Below are 21,350 nucleotides of genomic sequence, written 5' to 3' on the forward strand. Positions count from 1 at the left end.
TATGTTTCTGCATACAAAAGGTGAAGAAGATGAACTGATCCCACAAGTGCACTCCCAGAAGATGGCTAAGTGCTTAGGTTGTGCATCAGGTTGAAAGTGCTGCCTGAGAGGGTTTCACTTCTCTTCTGAACTAACCCCACTCTCCCCGCCAAGGCTAAGTGAGTTTGTGCATTGGGAAATCAAGAGGATGAGAGAAGCCAAATTCTCAGTTCTCAATAGTGTCATTGCTGTAGTCACACATCCTGAAGACATGACACTTGTGGAGAGGTCAGTGTGGAAATCCACCACTGCTCCAGTTTCCAAAGGTGTTTGTAGCACTTTCTCAGAATATTTTGTTCTAAGAAACATTTTGCTTAATCAAAAAGTCCAGTCTTGAGAACGTTATATGATGGTTGCTGACATAAAAAGTAATTGACAGTCTAAACCACTCTAGAACTGCATACCCACAAAAGTATATCAACTTTTATTCCAATCACCAAAACATCCCACACTGATTCCAGGATCACTTTGCCCACATTTTTCATTAGTGTGTCAACAATCAATTTTTTAAAACAACAACAACAACAACACTCTTGTACCCTTCCCCATTGCTCATATATTTGCAATAAAAATTATATGGAAAATATATTTTTAAAAGAACATTTGCATTCTTTTTTTTCTGCTAATTTAAGTATGAAGTGCTTGTGCTAAAAGTCCAATGTGATGTCAAACAACTACAAACACCAACATGGGAAAGGGACTCTTTGGCCCCTTCAAAAGTTTTGGATTACAATTTCTGCATCAATTTCCCATTGGCTATTCTGGCTAAGACCAATAAGAGTTGCCACTCAAAATATCTGAAAGGCCAAAGGTTCATTACTCCTACAACATAACATTCATGCAAGAATACATGAAAAGTTGTACTGAAAAATCAGCACAACAGAGCAGCGAGACTAATTTCCAATGCAGAAAAGGCGCTTCCTGAATCTGTTTAAAGATTCTGCCAAACACAACAAGCTGTCTGTCATTCAAGGGGGGGGGGGGGGATCTTGAGCATCAAGAAGAGAGAAATCTTCTTCTAGACATAACCTTGTAATGAGATCAGTCACATACATTATAATGATAAATCTAGATAGATTTCTCTCCTCTTGAAGCTCAAGAATTTTGGCCCTGATGCTGTCTTGTTGGATTTGGCAGAACCTCTAAATGGAAGCATGCCACCTGTCTCCTTACATATGATATGTCGAAAGACAGTCATGTCCTTTACCACAGAGAAAGAGAGGGGGGGATAAAGAGAGAGAATGTGCCTGTGAATGCAGTTTTCCACTCTACTCATACAGTCCTAAGTTGCTCATGGAGGCAAGATCAGCTCAGTCAAGCAATCTACACAGAGAATTTCGCTAATAGAGAACAATGTGGAAGCTCAGAGGGTGTGGAAAAGAGATCCATGGAGCAGGTCTTGATAAGGGAAAACACCAAGAACAACTGGGACGGAGGTATAAAAAGGGAGAACTAAAACTAGATAACCCACAAAAGAGTTCAACACAAATATAAGTTCAATGACAGCCAGCAAGCTGTAGTGGTTTGCGTATTAGATTGCGACTCTGAAGACCAGAGTTTAAATCCTTGCTCAGCCGTGGAAACACATTGGAGGACCTTCGACAAGTTACCCTTTCTCAGCCTTAGAGGAAAGCAAAGTCAACCCTACTCTGAATAAATCTTGCCATGAAACCCCATAATAGGTTCCCTTTAGGGTCTCCATTAGTTGGAAATGTCTTGGAAGGGAAACAACAGCAAATGTGCACAATATGAAGTGAGCTTGATCCTCTTTAAGAATGTTTCGAAGGGGAAAACATTTCAGCAGGGAAGAACAAAGTAACAGTAGCACCCTGGCTAATTTCTAAAAGCACATAAAGTTTCCCAGAGAACATTTCATTTTTTTCCCTTTGGGAGAACATTCCTTTTTTTCCCCTTGGGAGTTTGCTGGGGTCTGAGAGTCTGAGAAATTAAAAGAAGAAAAAAGAATTCACATTCAAGAAAACAAGCAGGAATATATTCCTCATATAACCAGACAAGACATTTGCGATAGTGCCATCAACAGTTCAGGCCCTACATCTCCCTCAATCCCAACATAGGATGCAATACTTGGAAATGTCGACACAAAGTACCACCTCATAAAGCATGCATACTATCAATGATTCGTTAAATTGGAATATTGCCCAAAAGAAAAGAAAAAGCATTGCTGATATTCTTACAAAGCCATTGCCCAGAGAAAAATTGAAGATGATGGACCTTGTGGATTTATATGAGCATCACTGAAGAAGGGGATTGTTTGAATTCAACAATGCTCTCCGTAAGGAAATAGACCTCATGATGGAAAATGGATAGATTGGTAGATAAGGTTTTGAAAGTTTGTAGCGAAGCTCATCCCTTGACTGATCCTCTCTCTCCATCTGCCTTGCTCCCATCTTTGATGTTTAGACTGATACTCTTAGGATCCTACCTCTTCTCAATTTTCCTATCCCCTTCCTGGAATTTTCGTTTTCCTTTGTTCCCAAAGAATGAGCTTAGCCTAGTTAAAGGAAGGACCCTTGTCTGTTTCCTATCTGCTATGTAGTTCTCTTAAATAAAGCTTTTTCTTACTTTAGCTACTGGTTTTGATCCTTAATTGTGGTATCTCTTAATTGTGGTACCTCCTGATATGCACACCTCTCTGCTAACAGGGTGAGAAAAATAACAAGAAATTGGCTGTTGCTAGGATATGGGGGAGAATCAGAAGTAGCTAAATAATGTGACTTGGTGCCACTGTGATCATTCCACAGCCACAGACAGGAAACAAACACTCATCCCTAGCTATTTCCAAACATTAAAAATATCAGAACCAATGTCATCTTACTTTTGATGGTTCCTGACAACAAATTCTGGACAATCCAGTTCTTGATTTGTGTGATGAGGTGAGTTTCTAACATTTTGCATTGACTCTTTCAGTATTTAAGAGGCTATAGATAATTAATATGAGACAGTATGAGAGTTGAAGATTTTATCTGAACAGCTACTATTCACTTTGCAATATTTTTGGGCCACAAGTTCAATCAGCCCTAACTTGTATAGCCACTGATGAGGAATAATGGATATTTCAACACTAGGAAAAAATATAATATTTTGTTGCTTAATCTTTCTAGGTTTGGAGGCACAACTAAATATTTTGCCTTTACTCAGGACAGCAAACCAGATGTCTGTCAAATCCAAGTTCAGCAAGGCAATTTCAATATGGGAATTATACTATAAAAATATAAACATCTGAAATGAGGCCAGATGTATTTTGGATTTTTAGAATTTTGGAACACTTGTAGTCAATGAGAAATGCTTTCAGTGTTAAACATGAAATTCAATTATGACTTATGTACACCTTATAAACATATCCTGAGAGTCATTTTATATAATATTTTAAATAATTTTGTGCATAAAACAAAGTTTGTGTACATTGAACCGTCAGCAAGCAAAGGTGTCACTATCACTGCCACCCATGTGGACTACTTGAGATTTTTGGAGTATTTTCAATTTTGGAATTCCAGATAAGGAATGGTCAACCTGGAAATCTAAATTCCAAATGCCAAGAACAGAAATATAGTCTTAAGAAAACAAGTTTTCCACCCAGGCTATTTTCAAATTCATTCACTCTGGATTTTACATCAGGGTACCATTTAAATTTTAGTACCATTTGAGCAGCTATGCTTTAAAACAAAAATATTCTCTAGTGTGAAAGAGTCGGTACCTTTCTAGAAAAAGTCAACATATGTCTCGGTTCCATTACAAAAAAAAAAAAAACAAGCCCAGAGGTCACTGCCTTCTGCTCTTTCAAAAAAGGAGGAAGGAACCAGGCCATTAAAGGTTGACTGCTGTTAATGACTTACAGAGGGGGCATTAGGCTGTTTAATTGAGAGAAGCAAGGCCTTACTTCAAAGGAGTCTGGTTTCCCAATTTGGAGGTAAATCACTGATTTCAAAGTTTACTTTCTCCCATAATGACCAAACATAGCCCTGTAACTTTCAGTAGCAATGTACTCCAATAGATTATGCATTGGTCACTGCATTCCCAATATCAAAAACAATTTTAGAGGAACAGTTAACATATTGACTCAACTGATCATGGTCTGAATGTCAAAGTACTTCATTACTTTGATTTTTTAAAAGGCTGAAGACCAGCATATTAAAACACATGATGTATTTGAATGACACAGTAGAGTAATACATAAATGTCACCAAGTTTCTAAAGCACTATGGGAAGCACCAATGGCTGCACAAAATCACTTTCTCTCAAATCCAGGAATCACTTATTAATCCTGGAATTTGTACAAAATTACTACTATAACAATAGAATTGACAGTATAGTAGGACATATCAACAATTTCAGTTTCTGCAGTAAGGGCAGAAGCGTTCCTTACATGGAACCCAATTAAATATTTTGTCATGGGTAGGACATTACATGAGGATAACACTGAAAGCTTTTCTGAATTTGGGCAATGTCAAGTTAGTCTAATGATCTGCAAATGCATAGATAAAATTGTGATATCTGATAACCAGACTTATTGTATTGACATTCTATGTTCCAAATTCTTTGTTCAAACTTTGCAACATTCATTAAACCACTATATGTAAGCCTAAAAATCTGTAGATCCTTGATAAACTATCTACTGTACTTTGGCTGCAATACATCTATTAGATTCAGTGAAACTAGTCCTACATGACTGGATTTCAAAATAATTCAATCAATACAATGAAATGATTCTTTATTTTGAAATGGGTAATTATTATATACCTTTTTATTTACATGAATATTTTCAAAAAGTGCCTCTCCAAGGTATTGTTCACTGACATCCACTAAGATTCCTATTACATATTCTGACATAGAGACTGACAAAAAACGGCACTGTATTAGTAAGATTTTGAAATGGGGGATACTTATTAAAATAGTTCCCACAACTATATACCCAAAAAGTTTGCAAACCTGTTGATCCACTTCAATACAATGGGTCTTCCACAATCTGTCTTCATCAAAAGTATATCATTTGTAAAACTAGTGGATGTTTATCTCCCATTCAAAATCAAGAACAACTTAAATATGTTACACAATGGCACAGGACAGCTGAAACAATATACTGTCACAGGGAAAATCCATTCCTATCTTCTACCAGATACTGCAAATACTTTAGCTAAACTTAAGAGTACATTATTATTTATTTCACCTAAGTGCCAATGTCTCAACACTGCACGTCATGGATTCGCAACAATATTGAGAAGAACACTGAAAGTCTGGATCTGCACTGGCATATAATCCAGTTCAATGCAGTTAATCTTCATTCTGAAACTGCATGACATGGCAGCGTAGATGTAGCCTAGGTTTGATGTAAAGATTTCTGTAAAACAATGCTGCTACTACAACATTGACTATTTCTAAAATAACTACTCGAATCATCATCATGGGTGATCACTTGTGCAGAGTACAATAGTCTTCCAGAGGTAGAGTCTTGGTAGTGGCTCTGCAAGTGATTTTGAAGACTTATCCTGGATCCATATGGTCTTCCAAATTGAAGACATAGATTTCCAGAAGGAATGTGATCACAACATGAATTTGCCTGATACGCCTTCTCTTGGCACATTTCTTCCTTTGATCCTGTATTAATGCCTCAAAATTCATAGCACTGTTGGTAGCAGCTGACTTCAAGTTACAATGTTCAAGGGCCAAAGCGTCCCAGTTCTTGGTTTCTATACCACACTAGCCATCCCCTGCCACATGTTGCTGTGGCCCAGTCTGTGTATATGTGGTTTTTGTACGTATATATGTGTGTATATGTGTATATATGTGGTTTTGTGCATGTGTTGTAATGTATTTTTTATTTTTTGGCTTTTCAAATCTCTTCCACTGTGTTTTTTCAGTGTTTTTATGAGTGACGGTCACTTGTTGGCCTGATACACATATTGTGTTCAAATTTGGTGTCAATTAATCCAATGGTTTTTGAGTTATGTTAATCCCACAAACGAACATTACATTTTTATTTATATAGATTTTAAGGTCAGATCTAAAACTATGTTGTTATCCACCAATATTCTGTTTTCCATTCTTGAACTGAAAATAAATACAAAGTAGATAATGTGCAACATGTCTGGTGCACATCTATGATACAGATCTTTTTGTGTGGCATTGTTGAAAAGTAAATGTGTGTGTTTGTCAATATGGGCCAATAGAGTCCTCGTAAAGGAATGATAAATTTGATTTTTGAGAAAAAAACCAGGTTTTTGCCAAGAAAGAAGGATGAAATTTTTTTTGGAGAAGCAAGCAAATGTTTTGTTGTCTTATAGCTATGCAAAACACCCTTTTCGCCTGGAAGCATGGCACTCTTGCTGACCAGTTGCAAACTGAGGGGAAAATGAAACAGTTCAAAAATGAAGCCTTTCAAATATCAGTCAGTGTGCCCTTTCTCACCCCAGTGAAGAGGAACAAGGCTCCTGCCAAGAAATGTCATTAACACGGCTCATGAAATTTCAGAGTCTAAAGGAAATGAGAGCCAGCAACAATAACACTTGCATGGAAAGTAAATGCCACTCTAATAATTACTGAGCTGGGGCATATATTTTTTCTTTAAATAATAATATGAGATGTTTAGTGTCTATATACCCAGCATACTTTTCCAGGAGTTTACATAAGTCACTTGGAACAAAGAGTCAGTTATTGTCCTTACTTCTTGTCGCTGATGAAAGCCTATTACATTTAATCTACTAAGCAGAGCTTAGCAGGCAAACGAAAAAAACAAACCAAATTGGATGGTGGGTTACTATATATCAAGAAAGCTATTCGAGGGAGATTATAAACCGGACTGCCAGGGTGGTCCTCATTCTGAGTCTTTCCCTCTGCTGAACATGCATTTCAGGTGGCAATACAAGAAAAACAGGCTTTTCCTCTTGAGTTGTTAAATAAGTCCTTTACTGAAATGAGGGTTTTTTTTCCATTGAGAACATTTTATCATTATTCTCATAAGGCCAATTAAGATAATTCTATTTTTATTTTATCCAGACAGACAGTCCTGACCATCTTTAGATATGTGGTTATGTAGACCAGCCAAAACTTCTAAAGGGGGGAAATTACAGATCTAAAGCACACGCTCATCTACTGTGTGAAAGGCAGGAGATTTGGACAGCTCATGGGAAGCCATCCGAATTCTCAGGAAATGAGGAAAGCTACAGGGTTGTCATGATGTCACCCTGAGAGGAGAAGGGGAATCGCTACCCACCAGACTTTCATCTCTAGTTACGCCATTCAGCTAATCTCCCCGACAAAGTGAGAAGCAGAGAAGTTTACTGTCTGAGAGAGATAAGAGGAGAGATAAAAGCCTGCCAGACAGCAACTCCTTTTCCCCTCTCAGAGTGACATAAAGGCAAGCACCATCAGCATTCCTCGGTACTTGGATGTCATAAGAAAGTCCCTGAAGATTCAACAAGGACAGCTCAGTTCTTTGCCTCATAATGTAAGCAATATACAGAAAAGTTCTAAGACAGATATGAGTAATTATGGCACATTAGACATTTGTGAACTGCAAATTCCTTAACTCCTCACTATTGGTCATGTTACCTGTGATAGGATCTACAGGTGGAAAACATCTGGAGGTCCACAGTTACCCACCCAGATATAAAACTGATCTATACACTTTTCCTCCATGATTTCATGTCATTTCATTTTGAGTACATGGCAATCTTAATGTCATTTTAAATAATAATAATAATAATAATAATAATAATAATAATAATAATAATCCTATTGTGGATTTATCATTGGAACCAGATGGTACATGGTGCGATGGTTCCACAAGGGGGCGAACACAAGGGTCCACAAACACCTTCCTGATGGTAATGCCCCACTTTTTTAAGCGTGATCTAATCGCTAGTAGCTCACCAGGCCATGAATTGTCTTCTGGTGTAATTAGAAAACAAGTAGAGCGATCATACGATTGATAGTCTCTACGTAACCAAGTTATGGCCTTCACTCTGAAATCTGATGGTCTCTTTGATAATAGTTCTGCCAGAGATTTACGGACTGCCCTCTTTGAGGTCCATCTACCTCTATTGATCATCAAATCAGCGATTTCCACCACAAAATTGTCCGTTCTCAAAAGCTGTTGTTCTTGGCCACAATCTAAGCTGGAATCAGCAATAGAGTCTGATATTAAATTAGCAGTTGTCCACGAAATGTCTGCAATTGTCTCCCGCCGCTCAGGACCATCCTGATTCCTATAAATACCAACCAAATGCTTGCCTCTTTTGCATCATCCCAAATGCTACTTCTGCACAGAAACATAGACCTACCTATATGCATACAGATACTACTCTTGTTCCATGCTCACATGAAACATTCGTGCAAAACATGAGGAGAGGCAGGTAAGACATATAATTAAATAATAGATCACATCCTCAGCTGCTGCAAGAAGATTGAGCAGACAGACTACAAGCAGAGACATAACACTGTTGTTGTTGTTGTCAAAAAACCTTCCACATGCTAAGTGGATATGATAGCTGGGGGACAAACCCACCCCAATACTGACTACATTCCACATATATAAACAATAGCAAGCAGCATTTCCAATGCAGAATATAAAAACCTTCATTCCCATCATATACTTTATAAGGGTACAAATGGAATCTTCCTGTAATTGCTGCATTTGGCAAAGGAGAGAACAGAGCCTGTGAACATTAGTGGTAGCAGAAAATAGAATATAAAATTATTAAAATTTTAAGGAAAATTGATACAATTAATTAATTTATTAATTACTCCATTAAATCATTCAACAAAAGATAATTTAAAATGGACAGCCAGTCGTTATTAAAATAAACAAGAAATGTAATTCTTACTTATGGCAATTGCAATTCAATATCAAAATAACTTCAAATGTTGAAAATAATGCATTAGGCCATTAGGGTGTATATGTACACACACTATATATATATACACACACACACATATGCTTTCAGTGAATAATTTACAAGCTTTGTGTGACAAGATGGCCTATATATGTACCAAATTATATCTGAAGAGATCCTTCCTATAATAGAGGCTCCTTAATCTAAACTTTCTGTTCATAACAACTTCAATCTAAACAGGAGGATCAAGCCCACTTAGTTATACCTAGTAACACATGAAAGTGATTAAAATTCCACTAATTCGATTTACTTCAACCCTTGAGATTTACAAAAATATGTCTTGCTTCAAAGAAGCTGGCTGTGCCTACCTTTTGCCACATTTTGATGAAGAAGAGCTCCCTGGAGAAGTTGAAAGCTATGTTGGTATCATAAGCATCGTCCCCAATGTTAGAGATGGAGATGTTCAGAGAAATGTTCTTCACTGCTCCCAAAGCCAGATAAGGAGCCCTGCCATCAACACTGCCAACAGAAATGATCATGAATTAGCACTTTGCTACTTCTCATCTTCTCTTTCATTGACATCAGAGAAACTTCAGGACTCATTCACAAAATCTGATCCAAAACAGATCTTCTGTTATATTACACAAGTTGAAATAAAAGAAAGATGTGCCTGGCTCATCTTCTATCTAACTTGTTCATGCTACTTACAATCACTTTTCAAATCAAAGACCATTCTCCTCCAACTTCAGTAGCACATGCTGACATTATTTATATGCTGAAAATAGCTGAGGGGAAATGGAGATAACCCAAGGTATGCCACATGGACTTCATTCAAAGAAGAGAGCTGGATAGATAAGCAATGAATAAAAGCCTTTGTGGTGGTAAGAAGAGCCATGCTGAATCATATAAAAGGACTATCTAGTTTAGCATTTTGTTCACACAGCAGCCAACCAGTTGTCCATGTGAAACCCACAAGGACAAGAGTACAACAATGTCTTCCCATTCATGTGCCCCAGCAAACTGATTTAAGAAACCAATCATAAGCCAACTAGTGATTTGATTGTACACATACACATTGTCTGCATTACTGGAAAGGATATGTAGCTATAATGACTCAGACTCTGCTGGCCCGACTTTCCTTGACTTCATCTAATCCTCTTATAAAGTTGTCAGACGGGCAGCTATCATCTCTTCTTGAGGAGGCAAATTCCATATGCATTGTGCAAAACAGATTCTCTATATCTGTCACAAATCTTCCACAACTAAATTCTCTTTCCCATAAGCATCCTCCTCCCACAGGCCTACATAAGGGTATATTGTGGAGGCTTGTAAGGATCATTGGATTTTAGATGCAAAGAGAGGAAGTACACATGCAAAAGTACCTGCTTACCTGCAGGTAACAAATGGCACATGCACCATAGATTCAAATCTATATTGTAAGGGAGAGAGGTGTCTTAATTTTTGTCCTTGGAATATGGTTAAGTGACTGAATTCCCCTTCATCCTGGAATAGAAGTGACTGGTGGGGTGCTGTAGGGTTCTGTACTGGGCCCAGTACTGTTCACCATCTTTATTCATTACTTAGATGAAGTTTTAGATGACATCCGTATCAAGTTTGCAGATGACACCAAATTGGAGGGATCAGAATTCAAAATGGCCTTAACAGGTTAGAGAGGTGACCCAAAACTAACAAAACGAATTTCAATGAAAAGAAATGTAAAATACTTCACTCAGGCAGAAAAAATGAAATGGACAGAAGTCTAGACTATACAGAAGTCCATGTGAAAAAGATCTTGGAGTCTTAGTGGACAACAAACTGAACATGAGCCAACAGTGAGATGCAGCAGCTTAAAAAGCCAATGGGATTATAGTGTCTAGATCAAAGAAAGTAACTGTGGCCTTCTATTCTAGTTTGATCAGACCTCACCTGGAACAGAGGACACCACAATTTAAGAGAGCTATTGACAAGCTGGAAGGTGTCCAGAGACAAGTGACTAAAATTATCAAAGGTCTGAAGACCATGCCCTGTGAGAGCAGCTTAAAGAACTGGGTGTGTTTAGCTGACAGAAGATAAGACTGAGAGGAGATATGATTGCCATGCTCTGGTTACATCCCGTCTAGACTACTGCAACACTCTCTACGTGGGGTTGCCTTTGAAGGCGGCTCGGAAGCTCCAGCTAGTCCAACGCTCGGCAGCCATGATACTAACAGGAGCGGAGCGCAGGGAGCATACAACTCCTCTGCTTCACCAGCTCCACTGGCTGCCGATTTGCTACCGGGCTCAATTCAAAGTGCTGGCATTGGCCTATAAAGTCCTAAACGGTTCTGGCCCAAGTTACCTACCCGAACGTATCTCTGCCTATCAGCCCGCCAGGACCCTAAGATCTTCTGGGGAGGCCCTGCTCTCTATCCCGCCTGCTTCACAGGTGCGGCTGGCGGGGACGAGAGACAGGGCCTTTTCTGTGGTGGCCCCCCGGCTGTGGAACGCCCTTCCTATGGAGGTAAGATCAGCCCCCTCGCTAATGGTGTTCCGAAGAAGATTAAAAACTTGGATGTTTGAACGGGCATTCGGTTAAACAGTGCAATGAATGTGATGATTACAGGAATGGAAATTTGGACGACGGATTGGATCACGACTCTAGTTATGAGATGCATTGTGTTGTCTATTGTTGTGTCAATATTGTATATTATGCTTTTATGGTTTTAAATTGTATATCGTTGATTGATTCTTATCCTTGTTGTAAACCGCGTTGAGTCGCCTGTTGGGCTGAGAAACTGCGGTATACAAGTAAAGTAAAGTAAAGTAAATAAATAAATAAATAAATAAATAAATAATATGTGAAAGGCTATCATAAGGAAGTTGAAGTTTTCTGCTATCCTGGAGACTAGGACTTGGAGCAATGGGTTCAAATTACAAGAAAGGAGATTCTAATTTTTTCATTAGAAAGAACTTCCTGACTGTAAGAGCTGTTCAACAGTGGGACTCTCTGGCTGGGAGTGTGGTAGAGGCTCATCCTTTGGGATTTTTAAACAGAGGCTGGATGGTTATCTTTCAGAGGTGCTTTGACTGTGCTTTTCCTGCATGGCAAGGGGTTAGACTGGATGGCCCATGTGGTATCTTTCAACACAATGATTCTATGATATAAAATATAGGCCTGATCTAGCCATCCACTTGAACATAGATTCTAGACTACTGCTTCTTAAACTATGGGTCCCGGCTGCAAATGGGGTTAATGCTGGGGTTCAAAAAAATTGCCAACAGTAAAAGTTTTCTGAACATCACCTCATGGATTTTTTTAGACATTTAAACTAATCTGTTGTGCTGTGTTTACAATGGACAATGCAGAAGGTTCTTCAGCTGTACTTCATAAAAAGAAAAACTAGACTGTTTAGCAAACCTTGCAAATGCTGATTTGCTATCAGTGAATGTTTGATTCCTATACCTATTCTCTATAACTATATAACTGGGATGACAAAAATTATCAGATGGAAAGGTTTCATGAATGGAAAAAGTTTAAGAAGCCCTGGTCTAGACCAACGAATCAGCTCACATCTTCTTTATCGCAGCCCCCATGTTTTCAACTCAATGGAATTTCAATCCCGTTCCAGATGTGGATCATTTTCTCATTCTACCTATGTACTAGGTTGTTGCTATTACTCACAGCATGGTTCCCAATGCTATCATTCACCCATTCCTTTCTTCATATTAAATATTCGTATATGGCCTTTTAGGGCAAAAACATTTATGAAGGCAGCTTACATGAAAAAGCCATAAGAGAAAACACTGTCATGCCTTAATAAAAACAACATAAAACAGCCAGTAATATGTCACGACAAAATTAGAAACCATTTAAAACACTTTCACATTTGTAGTAATGTTATTCCTTTAAGAGAAAGCAACTCCAAATAAATGGCTTTTCAGAGCCTGTTTTAAAGGTCACATTTAAAAGCCGTGCACATATCACTCTGGAGGAGTTATCACCCTTTGGGGACAGCCCTGAAAAAAGATTTTTCCTTTTGTCAGATGGTTTCATAAGCCCTACAGACAAGTTCATGAATACTACCTATATTCTTTCACATCACATTTGCCTATCAGGTCCCATCTACACTGCCATATAAAATCCAGATTATCTGATTTGAACTGGATTATTTGGCAATGTAGATCCAGTCTCATAGTCCACCTGAATCATCACCAGCTGTTGTAACAACCACTGTATCGGAAATGTCACTATCTTAGTATATTATCATCAAAATAACAAAGTGCTACAAAGTGCTTTGTTACCTTAAAGCAGGATGGGGTGATCTGTCACTCTTCCAGGTATTAAAGGTTTAAAGGCTATCAAATGCATTATGGTATATGCTTTCAACAACCAGAGTCTAGTATTTGATGTCTATCAAATAGGAGATACATATATACATGACTGTGGATTGGGGTGGGATGGGTAGGTCCTAAATTGTGGAATGAATAAAATATCCATTTTTAAAAATGCAATTTGCAACAACTCAGTGAAGGGCCCTTGTAGACTCAGATAATCCAGTTCAAAGCAGATAATGTGGATTATCAATTTTGATAATCTGGATTATCTGGCAGCGTAGAAGGGTCCTAAATCTAATAGATGCTTAGCTGAAATTCTCATACTCAACAGCAATCTCTCATGTCCCCTGTACATAGTCTATGGAGGGGGACATGAATAACCCATGAATAAAGGTTGAAATAAAGTGTAATAACCCATAAATAAAGGGTGAAAGATAATTGAGAGGGATTCCTCCATTATTACGGATCTTCCACCCATGGAAGGAAAATTTTAGGCCCCTTCTACACTGCTCTATATCCCAAATTATCTGTCAGACTCATATATCAACTCATATGTCAGCTGTTTTATGTCTTTATTTTGGTATTTCATTTTATTTGATTAGTATAATGCTGTTATTATTTTGCATTATGTTCTATTGCTATAATGTTTTGCTATATGCCAGGCATTGAATGTTTGCCTCTGTATGTGTAAACTGCCCTGAATCCCCCTGGGGAGATAGGGTAGTCTAAAATAAAGATGATTATGTTGATTATATAATCCAGTTCAAAGCAGATAATCTGGGATCAGATCCTGGGATATAGGGCAGTGTAGATCCAGCCTTAGACCCAACAACATGTAAGCAATTATTGCCCTTCACAACAGCAATAATGGGAATAGGAATTTCAAAAGGAGATTCTAGCATAAATAGCTTAGTGAAAACTAACCAGTAAGGCCACTCCTACTACACTACATATATTAAAGAGTGAACCTCAATTGTATTTTTTGGGAGTATGGCAGAAGAGGAATTTGACCTTCTGATAGTTCATGTATAGGCAGTCCCCAAGTTATGAACAAGAGAGGTTTTGTAGGTTTCCTGCCTGGAGGAATCCTTTGCTGTTGAAATCCACAAGCATATGGACAATTTCAACAGAAAGGAAGAAACCATGAAGATGAACAAAATCTGTTGCTTCCTGCCTGGGAGAATCCTTTATTGGGAGGTATTGGGAGGTCTAACAACCACCATATCAGACTACACAGAGAAGCCACTGAAATCCACAAGCATGTGGACAATTTCAACAGAAAGGAGAAAACCATGAAAATTAACAAAATCTGGCCACCAGTTGTAAAAAAAATCATCTAAAATCAGGACAGTAAATAAAAAAGAACACCCAGAAAACAAGGGAATTCCAGAGAGGATTCAATCAGGGCCAGCTAATACCTCCCAACAAAGGATTCCCCTAGGCAGGAAGCAGCCAAGTTTTGAAGCTGCAGAGCCATTCAATGCTAATCAAGATGGCCAATTGCAACATTCACACTTGCCTCAAACAGTAAGAGTTCTTTCTCCCACGCTGGATATTTCACAGATATATAAACCTCACTTGCCTCGTTTCCAACAGACCTCACAACCTCTGAGGATGCCTGACATAGATGTGGGGGAAACGTCAGGAGTGAATGCTTCTGGAACATTGCCATACAGCCCGGAAAACTCACAGCAACCCATTTCCTCAATAGTTTAGAATAAGGCATCTTTAAAAAAAATTCTGATAAAGTTATCCAAGCCTTCTCAAAGGCAGAATGGTTTAAAATAGCTTATCCTGTCTGATTGAGGTAGAATCATAGAATAGAATCATAGAATGATAGAGCTGGAAGAGACCTCATGGGCTATCCAGTCCAATCCCCTGCCAAGAAGCAGGACAATTGCATTCAAAGCACTCCCGACAGATGGCCATCCAGCTTCTATTTAAAAGCTTCCAAAGAAGGAGCCTCTACCACACTCTGGGGCAAAGAGTTCCACTGCTGAACAGGTCTCACAGTCAGGATGTTCTTCCTAATGTTCAGATGGAATCTCCTTTCTTGTAGTTTGAAGCCATTGTTCCGTGTCCTAGTCTCCAGGGCAGCAGAAAACAAGTTTGCTTCTTCCTCCCTATGACTTCCTTTCACATATTTATACATGGCTATCATGTCTCCTCTCAGCCTTCTCTTCTTCAGGCTTAACATGCCCAGCTCTTTAAGACGCTCCTCATAGGGCTTGTTCTCCAGACCCTTGATCATTTTAGTCACCCTCCTCTGGACACATTCCAGCTTATCAATACCTCTCTTCAATTGTGGTGCCCGGAATTGGACACAATACTATGTATGTTAATTTAATTCTTTTTAGGCATCCAAACACCATGTTAACACTGAAATCATTTACAAGTAGGTCTTAATCCCATGCAAAGAGCAACTGCTACCATTGTTTGCTAAGGAAACAATTCAAGAGAAGGCTGCCTGCAGTTCTTAATTATCTAGTAAAGTGAAAGTTATCAAAATTGGAAAAATAGTTACAGAGAGAAAGCATAGCATATGTTCCCTCATTAAGGGGAAAAGCCTTGTTCCTCCTGGAATCACAAAGCAAGATTGAATTCATAGCTTTGGGGTACATTTTTTGAAAATCTCATTGGTTTCAGGCTAACAGGGGATTTCAGATCCCCATCATAAGGGTAATGGGAGAGCAAGCTCAGGCCTTTCTTTCAAGAGAGCCGTTTCCTGAGTCATTAAATCGCAGGACATCTGGAATCAATCAGGTACACATCCAGTACGAAATGGATTAAGAGCGAGGAAGGAATCCCTCTATTGGCAAGGGACTTCTCAAGTCCTGATTGCTGGTCCCGAGGCAGGCATGATGTCATTGCATATAGACTGACGGCAGTGATGTATGAACTGGATTGCCAATGTGGAACTAGCCTTTTTCAGCCAGCTAATAAACTGCACACTTGATTAAACTAGCTGGTTTGACTTTGCAGGAATGTGTGGGCATTGTAATGCCATTTCAAACCACCCCCCAAAAATTTCAGGTCCGAAAAAACAATCTGGTTTATTCATTAATTTTAACTTACTGATAGGACATGGGGTGCAGACCCAAAATTAATAACATCAGCCCTGGCCTTGTCTTACTCAACTGCTGAGTATGCCTGTCCCCTCTGGCATAAATCTGCCCACACGAAGCAGGTGAATATAGCACTAAATGAAACATGTAGAATAACCACAGGATGTTTTAAACCTATACCTACTGTTGGAAATAGGAACTTCTTCAAGCCTCTACTAGTTATTTGAAATATATAGATTTTTTTTGTCGTGTCAGGAGTGACTTGAGAAACTGCAAGTCGCTTCTGGTGTGAGAGAATTGGCCGTCTGCAAGGACGTTGCCCAGAGGACGCCCAGATGATTTTGATGTTGTTTTTTTTATCATCCTTGAGGGAGGCTTCTCTCATGTCCCCGCATGAGGAGCTGGAGCTGATAGAGGGAGCTCATTCGACTCTCCCCGGATTTGAACCTGCGACCTGTCGGTCTTCAGTCCTGCTGGCACAGGGGTTTAACCCACTGCACCACTGGGGGCTCCTCATATATAGAATTGCTTGCTGTATTATAGTTCCCTGAATCCTACTGCTCCCACCATTCCTCTGGGAGCACATCCAAGGAACGCCGTTGCCCAGTGCTGCTTGGAGTCAGCATCCGGAGACGCCTCCTTGGGCCTCTGGATGCTGACTCCTAGCAGCACTGGGTGATGGTGTGCCTTGGATGTGCTCCCAGTGGCATGCTGGGAGCAGTAGTTCCCTGACACCTACTGCTCTCAGAATGCCTCTGGGAGCACATCCAAGGCACGGTATCGGCCAGCGCTGCTAGGAGTCGGTGTCCGGAGGCACTTCCTTGGGCCTAGGCAAACCTTCGGAGGAGGTAAGCGGCGAGGGCAAAGGAGGTCCTTGAATGGAGGGAAAGGGAAAGCTCAGTGGGCCATCACCCCCAGCTGGTCTCCGTGGCAATGCGACCTACCACTCCTCCTCCCCATGCCCATCCTCCTCCCCCTCCCTCCCTCCCTCCTCAAGCCATGCCACTAAGGGTGATTTTATTTTTTCTTTAATTTATTATTTTAATTTATACCTGCGTACTAGACGACCCCCAACTTTTAATAAGATTTTCCAGACATAAAAAGCCGTCTAGTACCCCGTAATATACTGTATATTTTTGGGGGCAGCTGAAATAACACATCTGAAACTCTGCTGTTTTTTTTTGGGGGGGGGGGTTGTGAATCGGGATATCTTTGTTTCTAAGAGTTCAAAGACACAACTAGCTTATCAGTCTAATAGCTGAGAAGCCAGATTGCCTTGCATGAATACTGGTGGATATTTACCACTAAGGAGAAGGTTGACTCAAGCGGGTTTTAACTCTTCTCAGGGTGATTCCTAGTTTTCTCAAATGGTAATGAATGCAATTTTTCAAAAAGCTTATAGAGATTTCTATTTCCAAAAGGTTATGGCATCATTTCTCCAAAATTTGCTAATAGACTATATATAAAGTTGCTGATTGCAAAAGAAATAAGGTTGAATACTGGGAATACTGTATGGCTATCAGCCTCCTACCAGTAGACTCAAATCAAGGAAAAATTTCACAAGAACCACCACTCCTCTAAATGTTTCCCCAGTAACAGGAATAATATCCCTGTGGGCAGAAAAATCAGGTAATTGTAACTGGATGCCCCCCTATGAGGGTCCTCCTCCAGGTGTAACCCAAAAATGGGCAACTTGAAAGTCCCTGGACAGACTCAGAAGTGGAGTCGGCAGATCAAAAGACAACCTGGCTAAATGGCACTACCTAGAAGAATCCTCCACCTTGTGTGACTGTGGAGCAGAACAAACACCTCAGCATATGTATGCTTGCCCACAATGCCCTGCCTCATGCACAGAGGAAGAACTGCTTAAAGCTACAGACAATGCAGTCAATGTTGCTTGTGCTTATTTGGCTGCTTGTGCTCCCTTTATTTTATCAATTCTATACTTATTTATTTATGCAATGCTTTTGACACAAAATAAATAAAATCGCTTAACCAAATCCCCATGCCAAGTCTATGAAAAGCAAAAATTAGAGTCCCTCCAGAACTGCAAGCACTATCTCAACTTGATTTTTATTATTCACATTATTAATTACCTACCTTTTTATCAATTTACATTGCCATAGCAGCAATAGCTGACATAATGGAAGCAACAAAATTGGTCTACCTGCAACTGGCAGGCAAAGCCTAAGGTGCTGGGAGTGGGGGGGGGGGGGGGATTTGACCAGCATTGCAGGAGAAAACTGTGGAAACCGAGGTGTTTATCACTGGTTCATCTATCCAAGCCTTGCCAAATAAACCATGGAACAGGAGCAAAGACAAGAAGATGCCATTGTTAGACCTTGGACTTTATATGAACAAGACTGTTTCTGATTATCAATTAAAAGCTCTATTAGTGCAAAATCCAAACTCCATTGCCAGGATATGTATTTCCTGTGGATAAGAAGAAGTATCGTAGTTTTTATCCCAAATGGTTCAACTGATTTCCCTGACTAGCCTACTCATTTCATGTACAAGGTGAACTCTGTAAGTACTCTTTGGTGTTTGGAGAAGTTGGGGGATAAAGATGGTCATCAGCAGCTTGGTACACTGGTTGCTAAATCATTTGTGGAATGGAAAGATGCGACAGAAGTCTTCAATGGACACCAAAAAACAGAGTACCATCAGGACAACTTGAGCTTGGCTGAAAACTTGCTAATTCACAGTGGAAAACATTTTTATGTAACCCATTATCATGCTAAAGGAAATAAGAAGAATGCAGAATAAAACAGAAAGAAACTTCTGCCAATTATGATACTATTGTCCTTTGTAGCCATCAAGAACTGACTTAAAGAGGGAGCAATGATTCAAAACGTATTATCTGTGAAGAACATTTGCACAATGATCCTAATTTCAGGGCCTTGTTGAGATCTTGTGCCAGATCAGGAGACACTGACCTGAAAAGTCGTTTCAGAAAAAAAGTTTCAAATCATCCTGCAGTTTTTTTTTCTGGTCAAGGGCCTGGTTTCATTGACTGATATATAGCACTTACGTGCTGTGCATACCTCCTCTTAAGCTAGGGCTAATTTATGTGACCACTTTGTTCTTATGCAGACCTCATTTTTGCCATTCTGGATTGTCTTGGGCACATGTGGATGTTGCCTATGTTATTGTAGCTTAAGAGGTGATTTCTAGAATGCATTCTTGAGGATATGATAGTCCGAGTGTCCCAGCATGGCTTATATCGTACTGGGTCTTAAGCTCATAAAAAAGCATTCAGACCATTATACAAACTGTACTAAAAAAAACTTAGTTATATAATAAAAGTGATATAACCAAAAAGCAAACAAATTTATTATCCATAAATAATTTCAGTTATCCAGGCTAAGCCTCTACAGACACTGTATACAACACAGTCAATTTTAGCCATACCCATGGAGAAGTGATATACTCAGCAACTACAAAGAATCCTTATTCTCCACTTGAATAACCAGAGCTTGGAAATTATGTGTTATCAATCATGGCACTTCCTTTAATGCATTACTTTGAGACTGATTAAGTGATTAATTAAAAGCATTCTATTCCACCCTTCTCACCTGGAAGGGGACTCAGGGCAGAGCACAACATAAATATGGCAAACATTCAAAGCTGGAATAAAAACAAACTATAAATATACACAAACATTGAAATCAGTTGTATCCACTTTAAAATCAAAGTGTTGAAAACCATCTCAATGAGGTTTTTAAATGAGGATATATTGCTGAGAGGGTGGATCAGGGATCCCCAAACAAAGGCCCTGCGACTCTCCAAAGTCATTCATCCGGCCCCTGTCCTAAACTTTAGACTTAGGGTTGCCCTAAGTCTGAAACAACTTGAAGGCACACAACAATAATCCTAATTAACTTGACTCCCTCATCAGCCAAAAGCAGGCCCACACTTCCCACTGAAATACTGGTAAGTTTATGATGGTTAAAATTGCTCTTCATTTAAAATATTGTATTGTTCTTTCATGATTTTTGTCACAACAAATGAGATACGTGAAGTGTGCATAGGAATAAAATGATAGTCTGGACCCCCCAACAGTTTGAGGGACCATGAACTGGCCCACAGCTTTAAAAGTTTGAGGACCCTGGGATAGAGGATACTTGGGCCATTCTGGTTATGGTTGCAAGTCTTGGGGGTTAGCAGACCTGTGATTTTAAGCTGTCCTGTTGTGCTTGAAGTGAAGGGGAACTGCTTTTGAAAGGGAGTACTAGATACCTCCACAACAAAGATGGAAATCCTCAATTTCTCACTTTTCAACAGGTGTTGTGGGAAAAAGTTGGTATTTCTTCCCATAGTAGTTGGTATTTCTTCCCATTCTTCCCATGTTGTGGGAAAAAGTTGGTATTTCTTCAGGGTTGTTTTCTTTTCCTTACAAAACTCAACACATTTTCAAGAAAGGCACACTGTGTTACTCAGAATTATGCAAATTTCTGAAGTACAACTGTGCAATTATAGGGCTGCATTTGGTCATAACTGTTTTTTATTTTGGCCATTTTTGGGACAGACATACAAGACAGCATATGGATGGATAGATTAGAGTTCAGAAATTAATAAATAGCAGTATATTGAATGATGAAATTCGGGGGTTGGTCTTTCGGTCTTCCTTGACAAATGGGACAAGAAATGCAGTAGAAATCACCAGCAATCCCACTTCAACCCTGATTCTACTGGCTGAGTTTGTTCTTTCCTGATCTACTTGTCTGCTCTGATTCCTTCTCATAACCCTGTTAATGTACTTCCCTCCCATCAAGGTTGCTCTTAGCATCCCTTCTTCTGCCAATCTTTCTCTACCCAGGATTGGAGTAGGCAAGTATATCAAAAAAGAAGAGGGGTGCAGATCCCACAGATTTCAGGTAGCAAGTTGTGCCAAACAATAACAGCTAAGAAACAGTATAGTCAAAGGGACAAGCTTTGGTTGAGATAAACCATGTAGACGAGAAAATAGTTCTAGCTTTAAGAATGCACGTCTTTAGAACTTAGCATTTAAGGAATGCTTTAAAGGGAGAGACTTGGACATTTTCAAAGCAGCTGAAAAAATTGGTCTAATATAGAATTTATC

The 21,350-nt window shown here is 39.3% G+C and overlaps 1 protein-coding gene across 1 annotated transcript in view; it reads right to left on the bottom strand.

The window, feature by feature from the left end:
* ITGA9 (integrin subunit alpha 9) overlaps positions 1-21,350 on the bottom strand; it is a 313,194-nt gene that overhangs the window by 89,273 nt on the left and 202,571 nt on the right. Inside the window, exon 18 of the mRNA XM_067470189.1 lies at positions 9,257-9,407. Within this exon, the coding sequence (XP_067326290.1) occupies positions 9,257-9,407 (151 nt within the window). The remainder of the gene's footprint in view (positions 1-9,256; positions 9,408-21,350) is intronic.

This window comes from Anolis sagrei, chromosome 6 (assembly GCF_037176765.1).
Source record: "Anolis sagrei isolate rAnoSag1 chromosome 6, rAnoSag1.mat, whole genome shotgun sequence".
Taxonomy (NCBI): Eukaryota; Metazoa; Chordata; class Lepidosauria; order Squamata; family Dactyloidae; genus Anolis; species Anolis sagrei.